Raw genomic sequence first — 18,663 nt, forward strand, 5'->3', positions numbered from 1 at the left:
TCTCTTCAAGAAAATTAGAGATACCAAGGGAACATTTCATGCAAAGATGGGCACAATAAAGGACAGAAATGGTATGGACCTAACAGAAGCAGAAGATATTAGAAGAGGTGGCAAGAATAAACAGAAGAACTATACAAAAAGATCTTCACAACCGAGATAATCACAATGGTGTGATCACTCATCTAGAGCAGACATCCTGGAATGTGAAGTCAAGTGGGCCTTAGGAAGCATCCCTACAAACAAAGCTAGTGGAGGTGATGGAATTCCAGTTGAACTATTTCAAATCCTAAAAGATGATGCTGTGAAAGCGTTGCACTCAATATGCCAGCAAATTTGGAAAACTCAACGGTGGCCACAGGACTGGAAAAGGTCAGTTTTCATTCCAATCCCTAAGAAACACGATGGCAAAGAATGCTCAAACTATCACACAACTGCACTCATCTCATACACTAGCAAAGTAATACTCAAAATTCTCCAAGCCAGGCTTCAACAGTACGTGAACCATGAACTTCAGATGTTCAAGCTGGATTTAGAAAAGGCAGAGGAACCAGAGACCAAATTGCCAACATCCGCTGGATCATGTAAAAAGCAAGAGAGTTCCAGAAAAACATCTACTTCTGCTTTACTGACTATGCCAAAGCCTTTGAACTGTGTGGAAAATTCTAAAGAGATGGGAATATCAGACCACCTGACCTGCCTCCTGAGAAATCTGTATGCAGGTCAAGAAGCAACAGTTAGAACTGGATGTGGAACAACAGACTGGTTCCAAATCAGGAAAGGAGTACCTCAAGGTTGTATATTGTCACCCTGCTTATTTAACTTCTATGCAGAGTACATCATGAGAAATGCCAGGCTAGATGAAGCACAAGCTGGAATCAAGATGCCTGGAAGAAATATCAATAACGTCATCTCGGATATGCAGATGATACCACGCTATAGCAGAAAGTAAAAAAGAACTAAAGAGCCTCTTGATGAAAGTGAAAGAGGAGAGTGAAAAAGCTGGCTTAAAACTTAACATTCAGAGAACTAAGATCATGGCATCTGGTCCCATTACTTCATGGGAAATAGATGGGGAAATAATGGAAACAGTGAGAGTCTTTATTTTTTTGGGCTCCAAAATTACTGCAGGTGGTGACTGCAGCCAGGAAATTAAAAGACGCTTGCTCCTTGGAAGAAAAGCTATGACCAACCTAGACAGCATATTCAAAAGCCGAGACATTACTTTGCCAACAAAGGTCCCTATAGTCAAAGCTATGGTTTTTCCAGTAGTCATGTATGGACATGAGAGTTTATAAAGAAAGCTGAGTGTGGAAGAATTGATGCTTTTGAACTGTGGTATTGGAGAAGACTCTTGAGAGTCCTCTGTACTGCAAGGAGATCCAACCAGTCCATCCTAAAGGAAATCAGTCCTGAGTATTCATTGGAAGGACTGATGCTAAAGCTAAAACTCCAATACTTTGCCACCTGATGTGAAGAACTGACTCATTTGAAAAGACCCTCATGCTGGGAAAGATTGAAGGCAGAAGGAGAAGGGGACAACAGAGGATGAAATGGTTGGATGGCATCGCTGACTTAATGGACATGAGTTTGTGTGAGCTCTGGGAGTTGATGATGGAGAGGGAGGCCTGATGTGCTGCAGTCCATGGGGTCGCAAAGTAACACTGTAAATCTTATATTTCAATAAGAATATAATAATTTTTTTAAGTTGAATAGATTAAAAAAGGAAAGGTAAGTCTCCAATATGAAAGAGGTCACAAAGAGAAAAGAAGGTAATAAAAGAGAGGTGAAGAAATCAATACCACCATACTGCTCTAAAATTTATTTCTTAAAAAAGATGATTCTGCATGACAACCATAAAAAGACAGCTAGACTTTTTGAACTTAACTCTTGCCTCTAATAAATCATAAATCTAATCTAAATCTTAAATCCCGGTCTCTCCGCTGAGTTCCAGGCCTACACTGTAAGTTCGGGTTAGATGGACATCGCCACAAGAATCGGAGAAGGCAATGGCACCCCACTCCAGTACTCTTGCTTGGAAAATCCCATGGACGGAGGAGCCTGGTAGGCTGCAGTCCATGGAGTCGCTAAGAGTCGGACACGACTGAGTGACTTCACTTTCACTTTTCACTTTCCTGCATTGGAGAAGGAAATGGCAACCCACTCCAGTGTTCTTGCCTGGAGAATCCCAGGGACGGGGGAGCCTGGTGGGCTGCCGTCTATGGGGTCGCACAGAGTCGGACACGACTGAAGTGACTTAGCATAGTATAGCATAGCCACAAGAATAAATGTATCCTCCACATTTCTTCTCTAAACCACCCAGTTCATCAGAGCAAATTCCACACAACCACTAAATTATCCTTATAAAACTAGACTTGATCACTTCATGCCTTGTTCAAGGAGAACTAGGTATCCACTGCCTACAAAATAACATTTAAAATCCTCAGCACTCAAGACTACTACCCTTTGGCTTCAGAACATTTTACCAATGTTTTTCTTCCAAAAGCCCCTTACTTCCTTCCTATCGATCTCTCAAACAACTCAGTTCTTCAAGCATCTCTTATACTTTGCCAGTCTTCTATCTTCTATCATCATGTTCCTTCTTGGTATCACCCTTCCCCAAATTTGGAGGATTTGGATTTTCCAAACCTACCTTTTCACTAAGCCTTTCTAGAGCCCACCAGTCAGCACTGATCCCATTCTCTCCTCTGCTCCCACAGTACGCTAATTATACCTCCTCTAAAACAAGCTTGACATTATCATTAGTGGTGTAGCATGTACTAGAGAAGCAATGCTTGCCAAACAGTTACAAAATTCATGCATTTGATGAACTTAAAGACTTCTGGTCCAAGGTGCAGACCACAGTCTTGGATTTGATAATATTCAGACTGATAATTAGAAAACTCTTAATTTTAAGATGCAAATATAAAGTGACTTCAGCAGTCACTTTAATTCCCCGGAGTTCATCTTCCTCAGCCTTGAAACTAAGGGTTTGAACTAGATGAAACTTAGGGTCCCTTCCAATTCTATCTTCTATGAATCTAGGTGGGCCAGGAACAGGAAACCAGGAGGAGTCCTAGACCAGATCTCTTACAATTAAATAAGAAACATTAGAATACTTAAAAAAAGTAAAACAGCTATTTTCATGAATATTGCATAATTTGGCTAGAATGATTTAAAATTAAGTCTCTCTTCTAATGTTTCTGTTTCAGAGATAAAGTGTTTTTAGTTAAATTGTAGCCCATAAGAAAGAGCACCACACTAAGTTTGCAATTCTGCTACTACTTTTAGCTAGACCAACTCACTTCAACTCATTTCATCTCTCTGGTTCTTAACAGTCTTGTCATCTGCAAAATGAAGCAATTAGACAAGATGATCACTATAAGGCCATTTATATCTCAAACAGTCTATGACTCTATGAAATCCCCAATCAATAAGTAAGAAATTCTTCCAAATATAGCTCATATAAGAACTTTCCAGGGAAAAAAGGGATATTGAGGCAATACAATTGCATTGGTGCTTTTAAAAGAAATATTTTTTTGCCACTAACTATAAGAGCAAAGAAATATTTACTATATTATCAACACCCTAATTTTTATCAAGGTAATGTATAAAATCAAGATTGCCGGGAGAAATATCAATAACCTCAGTTATGCAGATGACACCACCCTTATAGCAGAAAGCAAAGAGGAACTAAAAAGCCTCTTGATAAAAGTGAAAGAGGATAGTGAAAAAATTGGCTTAAAGCTTTCAGAAAACTAAGATCATAGCATCCGGTCCCATCACTTCATGGGAAATAGATGGGGAAACAGTGGAAACAGTGACTGACTTTGTTTTCTTGGGCTCCAAAATCACTGCAGATGGTGACTGCAGCCATGAAATTAAAAGACACTTACTCCTTGGAAGGAAAGTTATGATCAACCTACATACCGTATTAAAAAGCAGAGACATTACTTTGCCAACAAAGGTCTGTCTAGACAAGGCTATGGTTTTTCCTGTGGTCATGTACGGACGTGAGAGTTGGACTGTGAAGAAAGCTGAGCACCAAAGAATTGATGCTTTTGAACTGTGATGTTGGAGAAGACTCTTGAGAGTCCCTTGGACTGAAAGGAGATCCAACCAGTCCATTCAAAAGGAGATCAGTCCCGGGTGTGCATTGGAAGGACTGATGCTAAAGCTGAAACTCCAGTACCCTGGCCACCTCATGCGAAGAGTTGACTCATTGGAAAAGACCCTGATGATGGGAGGGATTGGGGGCAGGAAGAGAAGGGGACGACAGAGGATGAGACGGCTGGATGGCATCACCAACTCGATGGACATGAGTTTGGGTGAACTCCGGGAGTTGGTGATGGACAGGGAGGCCTGGCGTGCTGCAATTCATGGGGTCGCAAAGAATTGGACACGACTGAGCGACTGAACTGAACTGAATGTATAAAAATGGGAAAATTATATATAATGTTAAGTAAATATACTAAAAGATAAAATAATACATTCGCTGTAAGTACAACCATATAAAACTTATGTAAGTAAAAGGTAATATGTAAAACAAATAGTTGTATGGTAGCAGTAGGAATATTTTTTAATTTTTCCCTTAATATCATTACATTAGCTTTCAATAAATGTCAAAAAAAGTTTTTAAGGTATTTTGATTGTTTTCTATGAAATGTAAGTCTTGGGTCAAAATTCAATACAACTAAAATTTAAATATAAAGTTGTTTCTACAAAAAATATTTTCAATATCAACCAATGGGCCACTTATATTTGTATCATTAGTTGTACAATAAATGAATTTAGATTATCTCTTAAGTTCACTAGCCCTTTATTATTCTTATAACCTCTTGTTTATAGAATAAACTGTCGTCCAATATTTAAATAATCATATTTGTTTAAATATGGATACCCTAAAGTGAAATAAAACTATTTTTTGAAATTACTACCAATTCAAACAAAACTAAAATATTTTCAGAAACAGCAGCAAAAGATTTCCTTTTTTTAAATTTCAGAATAAGTAACAAGGTGATAAGGCACTAACTCTATTAGAAAATCTTGTACATAAATAAAACAAGACAAATATAATTAAAAAAAATTCTTATGGTGAAACAGTTTTCCTTTTCACCTAAACACTGAGACGTTTAGTACACATCAACAAGGAACAAATAGAAAAGGCAACAACATATGAGACTTGGGAACTAAAGTCTGCTTTAGTTTCTGCTTTTATAGGAACTAAATGGTGGAGGACCCCATGACCAGGGGGGTGTGTGAGGGTGTGGGTGTGTGTACTTAGTTGTTCAGTCATGTCTGACTCTTTGCAACCCCATGAACTGTCCACCAGACTCCTCCATGCATGGGATTCTCCAGGCAAGAGTACTGAAGCGGGCAGCCATTCCCTTCTCCAGCGGATCTTCCCGACCCAGAGATCAAATCTATGCCTCCTGCATCTCCACTGGTAAAGGCAGGTCCTTTACCACTGAGTCACCCGGGAAGCCCCTGCTGGGTTGGTAGACACAGTCAATAAAACATCAACTCTGTTACAGACTCGTAACCTTGAACAGGTCAGTTAACTTCTCTGAGCTTCAGTTTCCCCACCTATAAAATAAGGACAATATTATCTATCTTATGTCATATGTAAACTATCTTAGGTATATGGCTCTTCAGCTCAGTTCAATTCAGTCGCTCAGTCGTGTCCAACTCTTTGCGACCCCATGAACCACAGCACGGCAGGCCTCCCTGTCCATCACCAACTCCCAGTGTTTACTCAAACTCATGTCCATTGAGTCGGTGATGGACATGACATCTAACCATCTCATCCTCTGTCATCCCCTTCTCCTCCTGCCTTCAGTCTTTCCCAACATCAGGGTCTTTTCAAATGAGTCAACTCTTCGCATCAGGTGACCAAAATATTGGAGTTTCAGCTTCAACATCAGTCCTTCCAATGAACACCCAGGACTGATTTTAGGATGGACTGGTTGGATCTCCTTGCAGTTCAAGGGACTCCCAAGAGTCTTCTCCAACACCACAGTTCAAAAGCATCAATTCTTTGGCGCTCAGCTTTCTCTACAGTCCAACTCTCACATCCATACGTGACTACTGTAAAAACCATAGCCTTGACTAGATGGAACTTTGTTGACAAAGTAATGTCTCTGCTTTTTAATATGCTGTCTAGGTTGGTCATAACTTTCCTTCCAAGGAGTAAGCATCTTTTAATTTCATGGCTGAAATCACCATCTGCAGTGATTTTAGAGCCCCCAAAAATAAAGTCAGTCACAGTTTCCACTGTTTCCCCATCTATTTGCCATGAAGTGATGGGACCGGATGCCATGATCTTCATTTTCTGAATGTTGAGCTTTAAGCGAACTTTTTCACTCTCTTCTTTCACTTTCATCAAGAGGCTCTTTAATTCTTCTTCACTTTCTGCCATAAGGGTGGTGTCATCTGCATATCTGAGGTTATTGAGATTTCTCCCAGCAATCTTGATTCCAGCTTATGCTTCTTCCAGCCCAGTGTTTCTCATGATGTATTCTGCATATAAGTTAAATAAGCAGGGTGACCATATACAGCCTTGACCTTTTGGAACCAGTCTGTTGTTCCATGTCAGTTCTAACTGTTGCTTCCTGACCTGCATACAGATTTCTCAAGAGGCAGGTCAGGTGCTCTGGTATTCCCATCTCTTTCAGAATTTTCCACAGTTTATTGTGATCCATACAGCCAAAGGCTTTGGCATAGTCAATAAAGCAGAAATAGATGTTTTTCTGGAACTCTCTTGTTTTTCCGATGATCCAGCGGATGTTGGCAATTTGATCTCTGGTTCCTCTGCCTTTTCTAAAACCAGCTTGAACATCTGCAAGTTCACAGTTTATGTACTGCTGAAGCCTGGCTTGGAGAATTTTGAGCATTACTTTACTAGCTCAAAGTATGAGAGATGAGTGCAATTGTGCAGCAGTCTTAGTAGAGGTCAATAAATGACAGCTATTAAGAGACAAACCTGTATTTTAACTCTAAGGTAAATATATGTACATGGTTTTACTGCTGCTGCTGTCATCCTCAAATTTCTTTTCAATAACCACCAACACAACAAAACTTTGCTCTACACTTTATACAAAAGGAACTAAAGATTTCTGCTCTAGTTATACAACTTTTATTTATTTATTTGGTTGCACAGCGAGGCACAGAGGATCTTAGTTTTCCAACCAGGGATGGAACTCCTGCCCCTTCAGTGGAAGTGCAGAGTCCTAATCACTGGACCACCTGGGAATTCCCTCTACAGCTTTTAAACTTCAACTTACTTTCATTCTGCAGGATATTAATAGCATCGTCCATAATGCAGTCTGGTGAAAAGCCTGCAGTCTTTGACAGTAAACCCAACAATGATGCAATTTTCAGTCTCACAGACGGATCATTCTCCTGCAACAAAAGAAGCTATTGTTACCTTAATGCTCTACTCTCAGCTAACCAACAACAGGAAACATGGGAAGTATCTCAAAAAAGACTCAATGATCCGAGTATTCCCAAGCTTTATTTCTGAAAAATTAGCTGTATATGCTTTGGGGGAGAAAGTTTTTCTCAGTCTGTGTGTTACATCCAAATAAAGCAAAGTGAATGAGAATATTTTCACACCTTCCTGATGTCATTAATTTCTCACCAGATGTATGCTTCTGGAATTAAAAGTACCTTTCTTCCACTGCGCAGTCACATTTGACATGAGCTGCAGCAACTTGTACCATAAACACCAGGCACCCCAACACTGCTATCTGCGCGACTGTTTTTGGAGCCCCCAGAAATTGGGTGCTGCAGCTACTGCTGCTATCGCCAGAAAATTTTCGCTCGGTTTTTTTGGGTCACCATGTCCTGATCAGAAGTTCAGAGCAGGTGAATCTAATTGTCTGGGTGGAGGTCCGGTGCCTGGACCCGGGCCCCAAGGCAAAAGAGACTAAGAAATGATTTATTGGGCTTCCCTGTTGGCTCAGATGGTAAAGAATCCACCTGCAATGCAAGAGAACCAGGTTAGATCCCTGGGTCAGGAAGATCCCCTAAAAGAAGGAAATGGCAACCTACTCCAGGATTCTTGCCTAGAGAACTCCATGGACAGAAGAGCCTGGAGGGCTACAGTCTGTGGGGTCGCAGAGTCAGACGTAACTGAGTGAATGGTGGTTCAGTGGTTAAGAATCCACTTGCCAAAGCAGGGGACACAGGTTCAGTCCCTTGTCCAGAAGACCCCACATGGTGCGGAGCAACTAAGTCCATGCAATCCCACCTGCTGAGCTTGTGCTCTAGAGCCTGCAAGCAACTACTGAGTCCATGTGCCACAACTATGGAAGCCCAAGTGCCCTAGAACCTGTGCTCTGCAACAAGAGAAACCACCACTCTAAGAAGCCCCCGTATTGCAACTTGGGAGTAGCCACTACCCACCACAACTAGAGAAAGTTCATGCACAGAAATGAAGACCTAGAGCAGTCAAAAATAAAATTAATTAATTCTTAAAAAGAATTAACGTAATATCTAGGTTAACCAGTAAAATGTATAATTCCCAAGCTAATAAAAAAGCAGTGGAGGAGAGAATTTTTTAAAAAAGAGCCAATGCACAAGATGGTAACAACTGAGAGGAAAAAAAGAACACTAGCAAGTAAGATAAATAGAATGTATTTCATAAGAGGGTAGATTTAAACCCATATATTTCAATAAACACATTAAATATAAAGAACTAAATGCTCCAATTAAAACTAAACACTGTCAGGTAAAATTTCTTAAAAAACTAACTATATGCTGTTGGGTCACAAAATAAAAAGTGATTAAAAAAAAGAGTTGAAAATAAAAGGTAGAAATAGGTATATCATGCAAGAGATAGCTGGTATCATTATATTAGTACTAGACAAAGCCATTATATGGTGACATGATTACTCGTAAAGAATCTAAAAGAACATACACATAATTTATTAAAATTATTAAATGAGCTTAACAAAGTTGTTAGATATAGGGTTTAATAAACAAAAACCAACTGCATTTCTGAATATCCTCTATGTACTACCTAAAAATAGAATTTTTAAATATATCATTTACAGTAACAAAATATTAACTATATAGGAATAACTAACAAAAAGATGTACAAAACTTCTATGCAGAAAACAGCATTAAAATAATGGACATACCATGTCCATTGAATGGAAGACTCAATGTTATAAAATGCCAATCAGCAAACTGCATCTTAATTACAGAATTAATGCAACCCTAATCAAAATTCTAACAAGAAATTTTCTTTTCAGGCAGATTTTCACAAGTTGATTTAAAAATTTATAAAGAAATTAAAAGACAAGAATAAATAATAGCTAAAAACTGGAGACAATCTAAATGTCTATCAATAATAGAAAGAATAAATAAATTATGGCATATTCATACAATGAAATGTTATACTGCGATAAAAATAAATGAACTATAGCTAAAGTTAACAACAGAGGTAAATCTCAAGATAGAATTTTGAGCGAGAGTTACACATAAAAAGATACACACAGAAAGTAAAGGAGGAAAGGAGGAAGGAAGGAAGCATGGGTTGCATTTAGTACAGGTTTGAATGATTAAAAAAAATCTTTTTAAAGGAAGCTTTTACCCGTAAAGTCAAGAGAGTGATGGTTATCTTTGAAAAAGTAAGGAGAAATAATTACAAAGAATTTTGAGGGGGCCTATGGGACTTTCATTATAGTCCATTTCTTAACCTGGATGGCAGTCACACCCTGTGTTCATGTTGATCAATAGACTATATGAGTTTTTTCTACATATTCTTTGTGTTACTGTTCATAATAAAGTTCTAAAAATACGATAGTTACTTAGATTACTGGGGTAATAGTGGAAACAGGGAGGTAGGTGGACTCAAGGGATACTTAGAAAGTAAAATCAACATGAGTTGGTGAAGAAGGGAATATGGGGAGAGGAAAGGGTGAGGGTGGTATAAACTATCTTTCTTGGTTTTCTGATGTAAGGCTCTATATTGTAAGGCTCCATCGATGGTGGTACATTTCCTGCTATAAGGCAGACTGGAGAATGAATGGAGATACCAAGTTCAGTTCTGAATACAAAGAGAAGTCAATTCTTTATGGACTGAAAGAACATCATCAAATCAAGTAATTGTCTTTCAGAGACAATGCACTCGTCAAATACCCTAATTTTGTAGTAAGAAAGGACAGAAAAGCTACATAGCCTTTCTACAGTCTGGAATGGAGTCACAGACCTCCAAACACACAGAAACAGCCAAGAAAGCAGAAATACTAAGTCTAGCAAATAAGAGGAAGGCAAGGACGGAACAAAGAATAATGAGAGTATCTGATCCAGTAACATTCTTTCTTCATCTGGATACTTTACTCAAGTTTTTCTACTTTCTGAAATTATCCCCTGGTACCCTTCATGACTAAGCTTACAACTGCCTCTGTCAAAAGCCTCTCTAATAACTGCTCTTCTCACCATTAAAATTCTCTTTGTTCAGGCTTTTCTCATCTTGCTATAGACTTTCCAATTTCCTAGCTGGTCACCCTAAGTCCTGTCTTACCTGGCCCTCATTCAATTCCTCCATCTGCCATACCACCCCACAGAGTGACAGCTAAAACAAAAATTCACAAGGCAGAATTCAAAAACCTTCTATTAGATAAGATTTCTAGTCTTATCTCTTAAAGAGCTCTCAATTTAAAATGTACACCAGCCCAACTACCTGTATTTCTTCTAATGTGACAGATTATTTCACATCTCCAAGTCTTTGCTCACAATTCTTCCTTCTTTCTAAAACGCCTTTCCTCTTGTTTTCCAACTAGTCAAAATCTGCTTTGTAAGATTCACCTCAAGCATCACCCTAGCTCAGTTGGTAAAGAATCTGCCTGCAATGCAGGAGACTCGGGTTCAATCCTTGGGTCAGGAAGATCCCCAGGAGAAGGAAATGGCAACCCACTTCAGTATTCTTGCCTGGAGAACCCCATGGACAGAGGAGCCTCACGGGCTATAGTCCATGGGGTCTCAAGAGTCGGACACAACTTAGTGACTAAACCACCACCAAGCATCACTACTCTACGATGCCCTTCTAGACCTATGCTTCCACGTAAAACTGATTACCTTCTTCTTTAAAAGTTACGTTATAACCTGTCCCACATTTCATAATACCTGTAACACTGTACTGGGTTACCATGGTGGCTGAGTGGTAAAGAATCCGCCTGCCAAGGCAGGCGACATGGGTTTGATCCCTGGGTCGGGAAGATCCCCTGGAGAAGGAAATGGCAATCCACACCAGCATTCTTGCCTGGGAAATCAGTGTGCAATTATCCATTTATTGTCTAATCTACCCAATCAGACTCAGATCAGGGATCATATATTAATCTCTGTATCACTAACATGAAGCAAAGGGCTGGCAGAATTAGTATCCAGAACATTTTGAATGAATGAACAAAATGAGTAAATTAATAACTCAAGCCCTTAACTATCTATATATCACATGTATTATTTGGTCTAGCAACTATACTGCTAGTCCTTAAAGGACAAAGAACATGTCTCACAGTTCTTTAACATCCTCCACAGTAACTAATACAGTAGAATAAATGAAGAATCCCTCATATGAAATAAGTTCAGATACTGCTACCTGGCCACAGAAAAATTTGTAGTAGAAAAGCAGAAGCCAAAGTAATTACCCACTAAAATACAAGATACCACATTTCTGGATAAAATAGAAGAAAGGATAAATAAAACACTATGGTCATCAATCTACATCTGGACCAACTTATTATTGCTCATTACCTTTGGGGCTAGAATCTGCTAGACTAAGGCAAGCAGCATGGCCTCGTTTAAACAGCTTAGGGTCTGACATAACACTTCTTCTAGAGATGGTATCAGTATTATGTTTTTAAAAAGAAGCTTTTTATTATTAATTTTTGGCCATACCACAAGGCATGCAGGATCTCTGTTCCCCAACCAGGGCCCAAACCCATGTCCCCTGCAGTAAAAGCACAATCTTAACCACTGGACCACCAGGGAAGTCCCTAAAAAGAGTCTTTACTGTTAGAGATATAAACTGAAATTTAAGAGTAAAATGATATGATGCTAGGAATTTGTTTTCACAAGAATCTGGTGCAGAGGGTGAAAGTGGAGGAAATGGAGGTAGACAGAAGGAGTTGGGCTCGGGGGGTGAGAATAAAACAAATCTGGACATGAAATGATAATTGTTGAAGCTGGATAATAACTACATGTGAATTAATTAAACTATTCTAACTGTATATAGATTTGTTCCATAATAAAAAGTTGAAAAAATATTCCATACAATCGAGAGATTCTATCCATGGGTATTTATCAGAAGAAAACAAAAATACTAATTCCAAAAGATATCAGCACCCCTGTATGTTGTGGCATTATAACAATAGCCAAGATACGGAAGCAACCTAAGTGCCCATTGATAGATGAATGGGTAAAAAAGACGTGATATATATATACACCATGGAATCTTAGCCATAAAAAAAAAATGAAATCTTGCAATTTGCAGCAACATGGATGGATCTAGGGGGTATTATGCTAAGTAAAATAAGTCAGAGAAATTCATACTGTATGATTTCACTTATATGTAGAATCTGAAAAACAAAACAAATGAATAAACATAACCAAATGGAAATAAAGTCATAGATACAGAGATACATAGGTGTTTGCCAGAGCGGGAGGAGGGAGAAATAGGTGAGGAAGATTAAGAGATACATACTTCCAGGTGTGAAATAAATGCATCATGAGCATGAAATGTACAGCATCGGGAACACAGTCAATAACTAATATCTTTGTATGGTGACATATCATAACTCGATTTATTGTGGTCATTTTGAAATGCATAGAAATACTGCATCACTACACTGTGTAGCACAACCTATAGGTCAGTTCTACTTTAAAAACAAACAAATCCATAGAAAAGGGGATCAGATTTGTGGTTACCAGAAGCAGAGGTGGGGGGAAGGGAACAACCCAGGGAGCAAACCCAGGTCTCCCTCATTGCAGGCGGATTCTTTACCAGCTGAGCCACCAGGGAAGCCCAAGAATACTGGAGAGGGTAGCCTATCCCTTCTCCTGGGGATCTTCCTGACCCAGGAGTTGAACTGGGGTCTCCTGCATTGCAGGTAGATTTTTTACCAGCTGAGCTACCAAGAAAGCCCTTAATTATACTTTAAAAACAAATGAATCCATGGAAAAGGGGATCAGATTTGTGGTTACCAGAGGCAGAGGTGGGCAGAAGGGAACTGGATGAAGGCAGTCAAAAGGTACAAACTTTTAGTTGTGAGGTTAAGTATTAGGGTTGTAATGAATAACATGATAAATACAATTAACACTGCTGTATGTTACATACGAAAGTTGTTATAGGAGAGTAAATCCCAAGTGTTCTCAACACAAGAAAAAAAACTTGTGTCTATTTCTTTAATTTTGTATCTATGAGAGATCACAGATGTTCACTAAATGTATTCTGGTGGTGCAGGAGCGGCAGCCGGTGAGGAACTACCCCACATCCAAGGTCAGGAGTGGTGGCCGTTGAGGAGCTACCCCACGTCCAAGGTTAGGAGAAGAGGCCATGAGGAGATACCCCACATCCAAGGTCAGCAGCGGCAGCTGAGAGGAGCTACCCCACATTCAAGGTAAGGAGCAGCAGCTGTGCTTTCTAGGGGAGCTGTGAACAGATACCCCACGTACAAAGTAAGAGAAACCCAAGTAAGACAGTAGGAGCTGAGAGAGGGCATCAGAGGGCAGACAGACTGAAACCACAATCACAGACAACCAGCCAATCTGATCACACAGACCAAAGCTTGTCTAACTCAATAAAACTAAGCCATGCCCGTGGGGCCACCCAAGACAGACAGGTCATGGTGGAGAGGTCTGACAGAATGTGGTCCACTGGAGAAGGGAATGGCAAATCACTTCAGTATTCTTGCCTTGAGAACCCCATGAACAGTATGAAAAGGCAAAATGATAGGATACTGAAAGAGGAACTCCCCAGGTCAGTAGGTGCCCAATAGGCTACTGGAGATCAGTGGAGAAATAACTCCAGAAAGAATGAATGGATGGAACCAAAGCAAAAACAGTACCCAGGTGTGGATGTGACTGGTGACAGAAGTAGGCTCCGATGCTGTAAAGAGCAATATTGCATAGGAACCTGGAATGTTAAGTCCACAAATTAAGGCAAATTGGAAGTGGTCAAACAGGAGATGGCAAGAGTGAATGTCAACATTCTAGAAATCAGCGAACTAAGATGGACTGGAAATGGATGGATTTAACTCAGATGACCATTATATCTACTACTATGGGCAGGAATCCCTTAGAAGAAATGGAGTAGCCATCATGGTCAACCAAAGAGTCTGAAATGCAGTACTTGGATGCAATCTCAAAAGCGACAGAATGATCTCTGTTCGTTTCCAAGGCAAACCATTCAACATCATGGTAATCCAAGTCTATGCCCCGACCAGTAATGCAGAAGAAGCTGAAGTTGAACGGTTCTATGAAGACCTAAAAGACTTTCTAGAACTAACACCCAAAAAGATGTCCTTTTCATTACAGGGGACTGGAACACAAAAGTAGGAAGTCAAGAGATACCTGGAGTAACAGGCAAATTTGGCCTTGGATTACACAAAGATGCAGGGCAAAGGCTAACAAAGTTTTGCAAACAGAACGCTCTAGTCACAGCAAACACCCTCTTCCAACAACACAAGAGAAGACTCTACACATGGACATCACCAGATGGTCAACACCAAAATCAGACTGATTATATTCTTTGCAGCCAAAGATGGAGAAGCTCTATACAGTCAGCAAAAACAAGACCAGGAGCTGACTGTGTCTCAGATCATGAACTCCTTATTGCCAAATTCAGACTTAAATTGAAGAAAGTGGGGAAAACCACTAGACCATTCAGATATGACCTAAGTCAAATACCTCATGATTATACAGTGGAAGTGAGAAACAGATTTAAGAGACTAGATCTGATAGACAGAATGCCTGAAGAACTATGGACGAAGGTTCATGACAATGTACAGGAGACAGGGATCACGACCATCCCCAAGAAAAAGAAATGCAAAATGGTTGTCTGAGGAGGTCTTACAAATAGCTATCAAAAGAAGAGAAGTGAAAGGCAAAGGAGAAAAGGAAAGATATACCCATTTGAATGCACAGTTCCAAAGAATAGCAAGGAGAGATAAGAAAGCCTTCTTCAGTGATCAATGCAAAGAAATAGAGGAAAACAATAGAATGGGAAAGACTAGAGATCTCTTCAAGAAACTTAGAGATACCAAGGGAACATTCCATGCAAAGATGGGCACAATAAAGGACAGAAATGGTATGGACCTAACAGAAGCAGAAGATATTAAGAAGAGGTGGCAAGAATAAACAGAAGAACTATACAAAAAGATTTTCACAACCCAGATAATCACGATGGTGTGATCAATCAACTAGAGTCACACATCCTGGAATGTGAAGTGAAGTGGGCCTTAGGAAGCATCCCTACAAAGCTAGTAGAGGTGATGGAATTCCAGTTGAGCTATTTCAAATCCTGAAAGATGATGCTGTGAAAGTGTTGCACTCAATATGCCAGCAAATTTGGAAAACTCAGCAGTGGCCACAGGACTGGAAAAGGTCAGTTTTCATTCCAATCCCAAAGAAAGGCAATGCCAAAGAATGCTCAAACTACTGCACAATTGCACTCATCTCACACGCTAGTAAAGTAATGCTCAAAATTCTCCAGGCCAGGCTTCAGCAGTACGTGAACCGTGAACTTCCAGATGTTCAAGCTGGTTTTAGAAAAGGCAGAGGAACCAGAGATCAAATTGCCAACATCCGCTGGATCATGGAAAAAGCAAGAGAGTTCCAGAAAAACATCTATTTCTGCTTTATTGACTATGCCAAAGCCTTTGACTGTGTGGATCACAATAAACTGTGGAAAATTCTAAAGAGATGGGAATACCAGACCACCTGACCTACCTCTTGAGAAACCTGTATGCAGGTGAGGAAGCAACACTTAGAACTGGACACGGAACCAGTCTGGAACAGACTGGTTCCAAACAGGAAAAGAAGTACATCAAGGCTGTATATTGTCACCCTGCTTATTTAACTTATATGCAGAGTACATCATGAGAAACACTGGGCTGGAAGAAGCATAAGCTGGAATCCAGATTGCCGGGAGAAATGTCAATAACCTCAGATATGCAGATGACACCACCCTTATGGCAGAAAGTGAAGAAGAATTAAAGAGCCTCTTGATGAAAGTGAAAGAGGAGAATGAAATAGTTGGCTTAAAGCTCAACATTCAATAAACTAAAATCATGGCATCCAGTCCCATCACTTCATGGGAAATAGATGGAGAAACAGTGGAAACAGTGGCTGACTTTATTTTTGGGGGCTCCAAAATCACTGCAGATGGTGACTGCAGCCATGAAATTAAAAGATGCTTACTCCTTGGAAGGAAAGTTATGACCAACCTAGACAGCATATTCAAAAGCAGAGACATTACTTTTGTCAACAAAGGTCCATCTAGTCAAGGTTATGGTTTTTCCAGCAGTCATGTAAGGATGTGAGAGTTGGACTATATATAAAGAAAGCTGAGCGCCGAAGAATTGATGCTTTTGAACTGTGGTGTTGGAGAAGACTCTTGGGAGTCCCTTGGACTGCAAGGAGATCCAACCAGTCCATCCTAAAGGAAATCAGTCCTGGGTGTTCATTGGAAGGACTGATGTTGAAGCTGAAACTCCAATATTTTGGCCACCTGAAGATAAGAGCTGACTCATTTGAAAAGACCCTGATGCTGGGAAAGATTGAGGGCAGGAGGAAAAGGGCACAACAGAGGATGAGATGGTTGGATGGCACTGCCAACTTGATGGACATGAGTTTGGGTACACTCCAGGAGTTGTGATGGACAGGGAGGCCTGGCGTGCTGCAGTTCATAGGGTCGCAAAGAGTCGGACACAACTGAGCAACTGAACTGAACTGAACTGTATTTCTTTATGACTTACGCAAGCCAAATCATTATGCTGTATCCTTAAATGTAAATAGTGCTGTATGTCATTATATCTCAATAAAACTGGAAGAAAAAAAAGGTCCCATATTGCTCAAGAGAATCTTACATCCTTGTACAAGGAAATGGACAAGGAACAAAATAAATGAGAAAATTATATACAATATTAGAAGATGTTAAGTGCTCTGGAGAAAACAAAATAAAGGAAGGGGCTAAAAAGTGCTGAAAGTGGGATAGTCAGTTTCAATTTCAAATAGAGGGATGAAAGAAGACCTTAATGAAAAAGTAACATTTAAGCAAAGGCTTTAATGCAGTGTGGGAAACAGACATATGAACACCTGAGGGAAGTGTTTCAAGCAGAAGGAAAGATAAGTGGAAAGACTGAGAAAGCAAAATACTTGACAGAGAAAATGACAGAGCAGACCAGGTTCGTGTCAAGGAGAGGGGTTCTAGGCTGAGGTAACAACATGGGAAAAGACACTGACTTCTGAAAACACACAAGGTCTTTGGAAAACTGCAACCATTCTGATTAAGCTACAACATTATATATGAAGAAAAGGACTTTTTAGATCATACATAAAATATTTAAATACAGATAGTTTATAAAAATAAAAGAGACTAAAGGGAAAAAGATAAGAAGCAAGGAGGGACTTCAATACATAAACATCCTGATTGATGTAAATATGAAGTAGAAATCATTTATAAGGTATTCTTAAATTTTTCAAAAATATGCTTATCTGGGATCTAACAAAGTCTATTGATCTAACTTCCAGTTCATAGTAAATATAGGAGATAGAGGAACAAGTTAACCAAGGAAGTAAACAAATTCAGAAAACAAGACAGTTTGTAAAACAACTGACCAAATTTCTTTAATAGGTCATATCACCAAAATAATAAAAATTGTTCCAGATTTTACAAAAAGCAAATGCCATGCGTGGACACAGTTTGCATTCTGATTTGAACATATCAACTATAACAAGATATTCCGGGAACAACTAGAGAAATTTGGGGCTTCCTTCATGGCTCAGTAGTATAGAATTTGCCTGCCAATGCAGGAGACACGGGATTATCCCTGGGAAGATCCCCTGGTGAAGGAAAGGACAACCCACTCCCCTATCCTCTGTCAAAGGGAAATTCCATGGACAGAGGAGCCAGGAGGGTTACAGCCCACAGGGTCACAAGAGTTCCACATAACTTAGCAACTAAACCATCCCCACCAGAGAAATTTGAATACAAACTATTTGTTAGATGACATTAAGGAATAACTGAATTATATTGAGGTGGTTAGATGGTTATATCTTTTTTCAATGTACCCTTTTAAGAGATATTTAATCAACTATTTGGGGAAAATATTATGATACTTTAACAAAAACTTCAGGAAAGCAAATAAAGCAAATTTGACAAAACATTAACTATTTAACCCCAAAGATGGGTTATTTGGGACTTCATTATAGTACTGTCTCTACTTTACTATAAGCTTAATAATTTTCATACTAAAGTTTCAAATTCTAAGTCATCTGTGATTCAAATATTTACAAATCATTTCTTCTTTACCTCAGATCTCACAAACAAAAACTGAAAAAGAAATGTATTTTGTGAATTTCATTTTCTCTCTTTAAACTGTTTTCTGTATTTAATCACGCATGACTTGACGCTTTTTTCTAGCCTATGAAAACAGAGAA

General features: G+C 39.4%; 1 protein-coding gene across 1 annotated transcript in view; it reads right to left on the reverse strand.

The window, feature by feature from the left end:
• The window catches only part of INTS4 (integrator complex subunit 4), a 117,828-nt gene that overhangs the window by 93,842 nt on the left and 5,323 nt on the right, over nt 1-18,663 (reverse strand). Inside the window, exon 3 of the mRNA XM_055581407.1 lies at nt 7,281-7,398. Within this exon, the coding sequence (XP_055437382.1) occupies nt 7,281-7,398 (118 nt within the window). The remainder of the gene's footprint in view (nt 1-7,280; nt 7,399-18,663) is intronic.

Source organism: Bubalus kerabau, chromosome 5, assembly GCF_029407905.1.
Source record: "Bubalus kerabau isolate K-KA32 ecotype Philippines breed swamp buffalo chromosome 5, PCC_UOA_SB_1v2, whole genome shotgun sequence".
In the NCBI taxonomy this organism is placed as follows: Eukaryota; Metazoa; Chordata; class Mammalia; order Artiodactyla; family Bovidae; genus Bubalus; species Bubalus kerabau.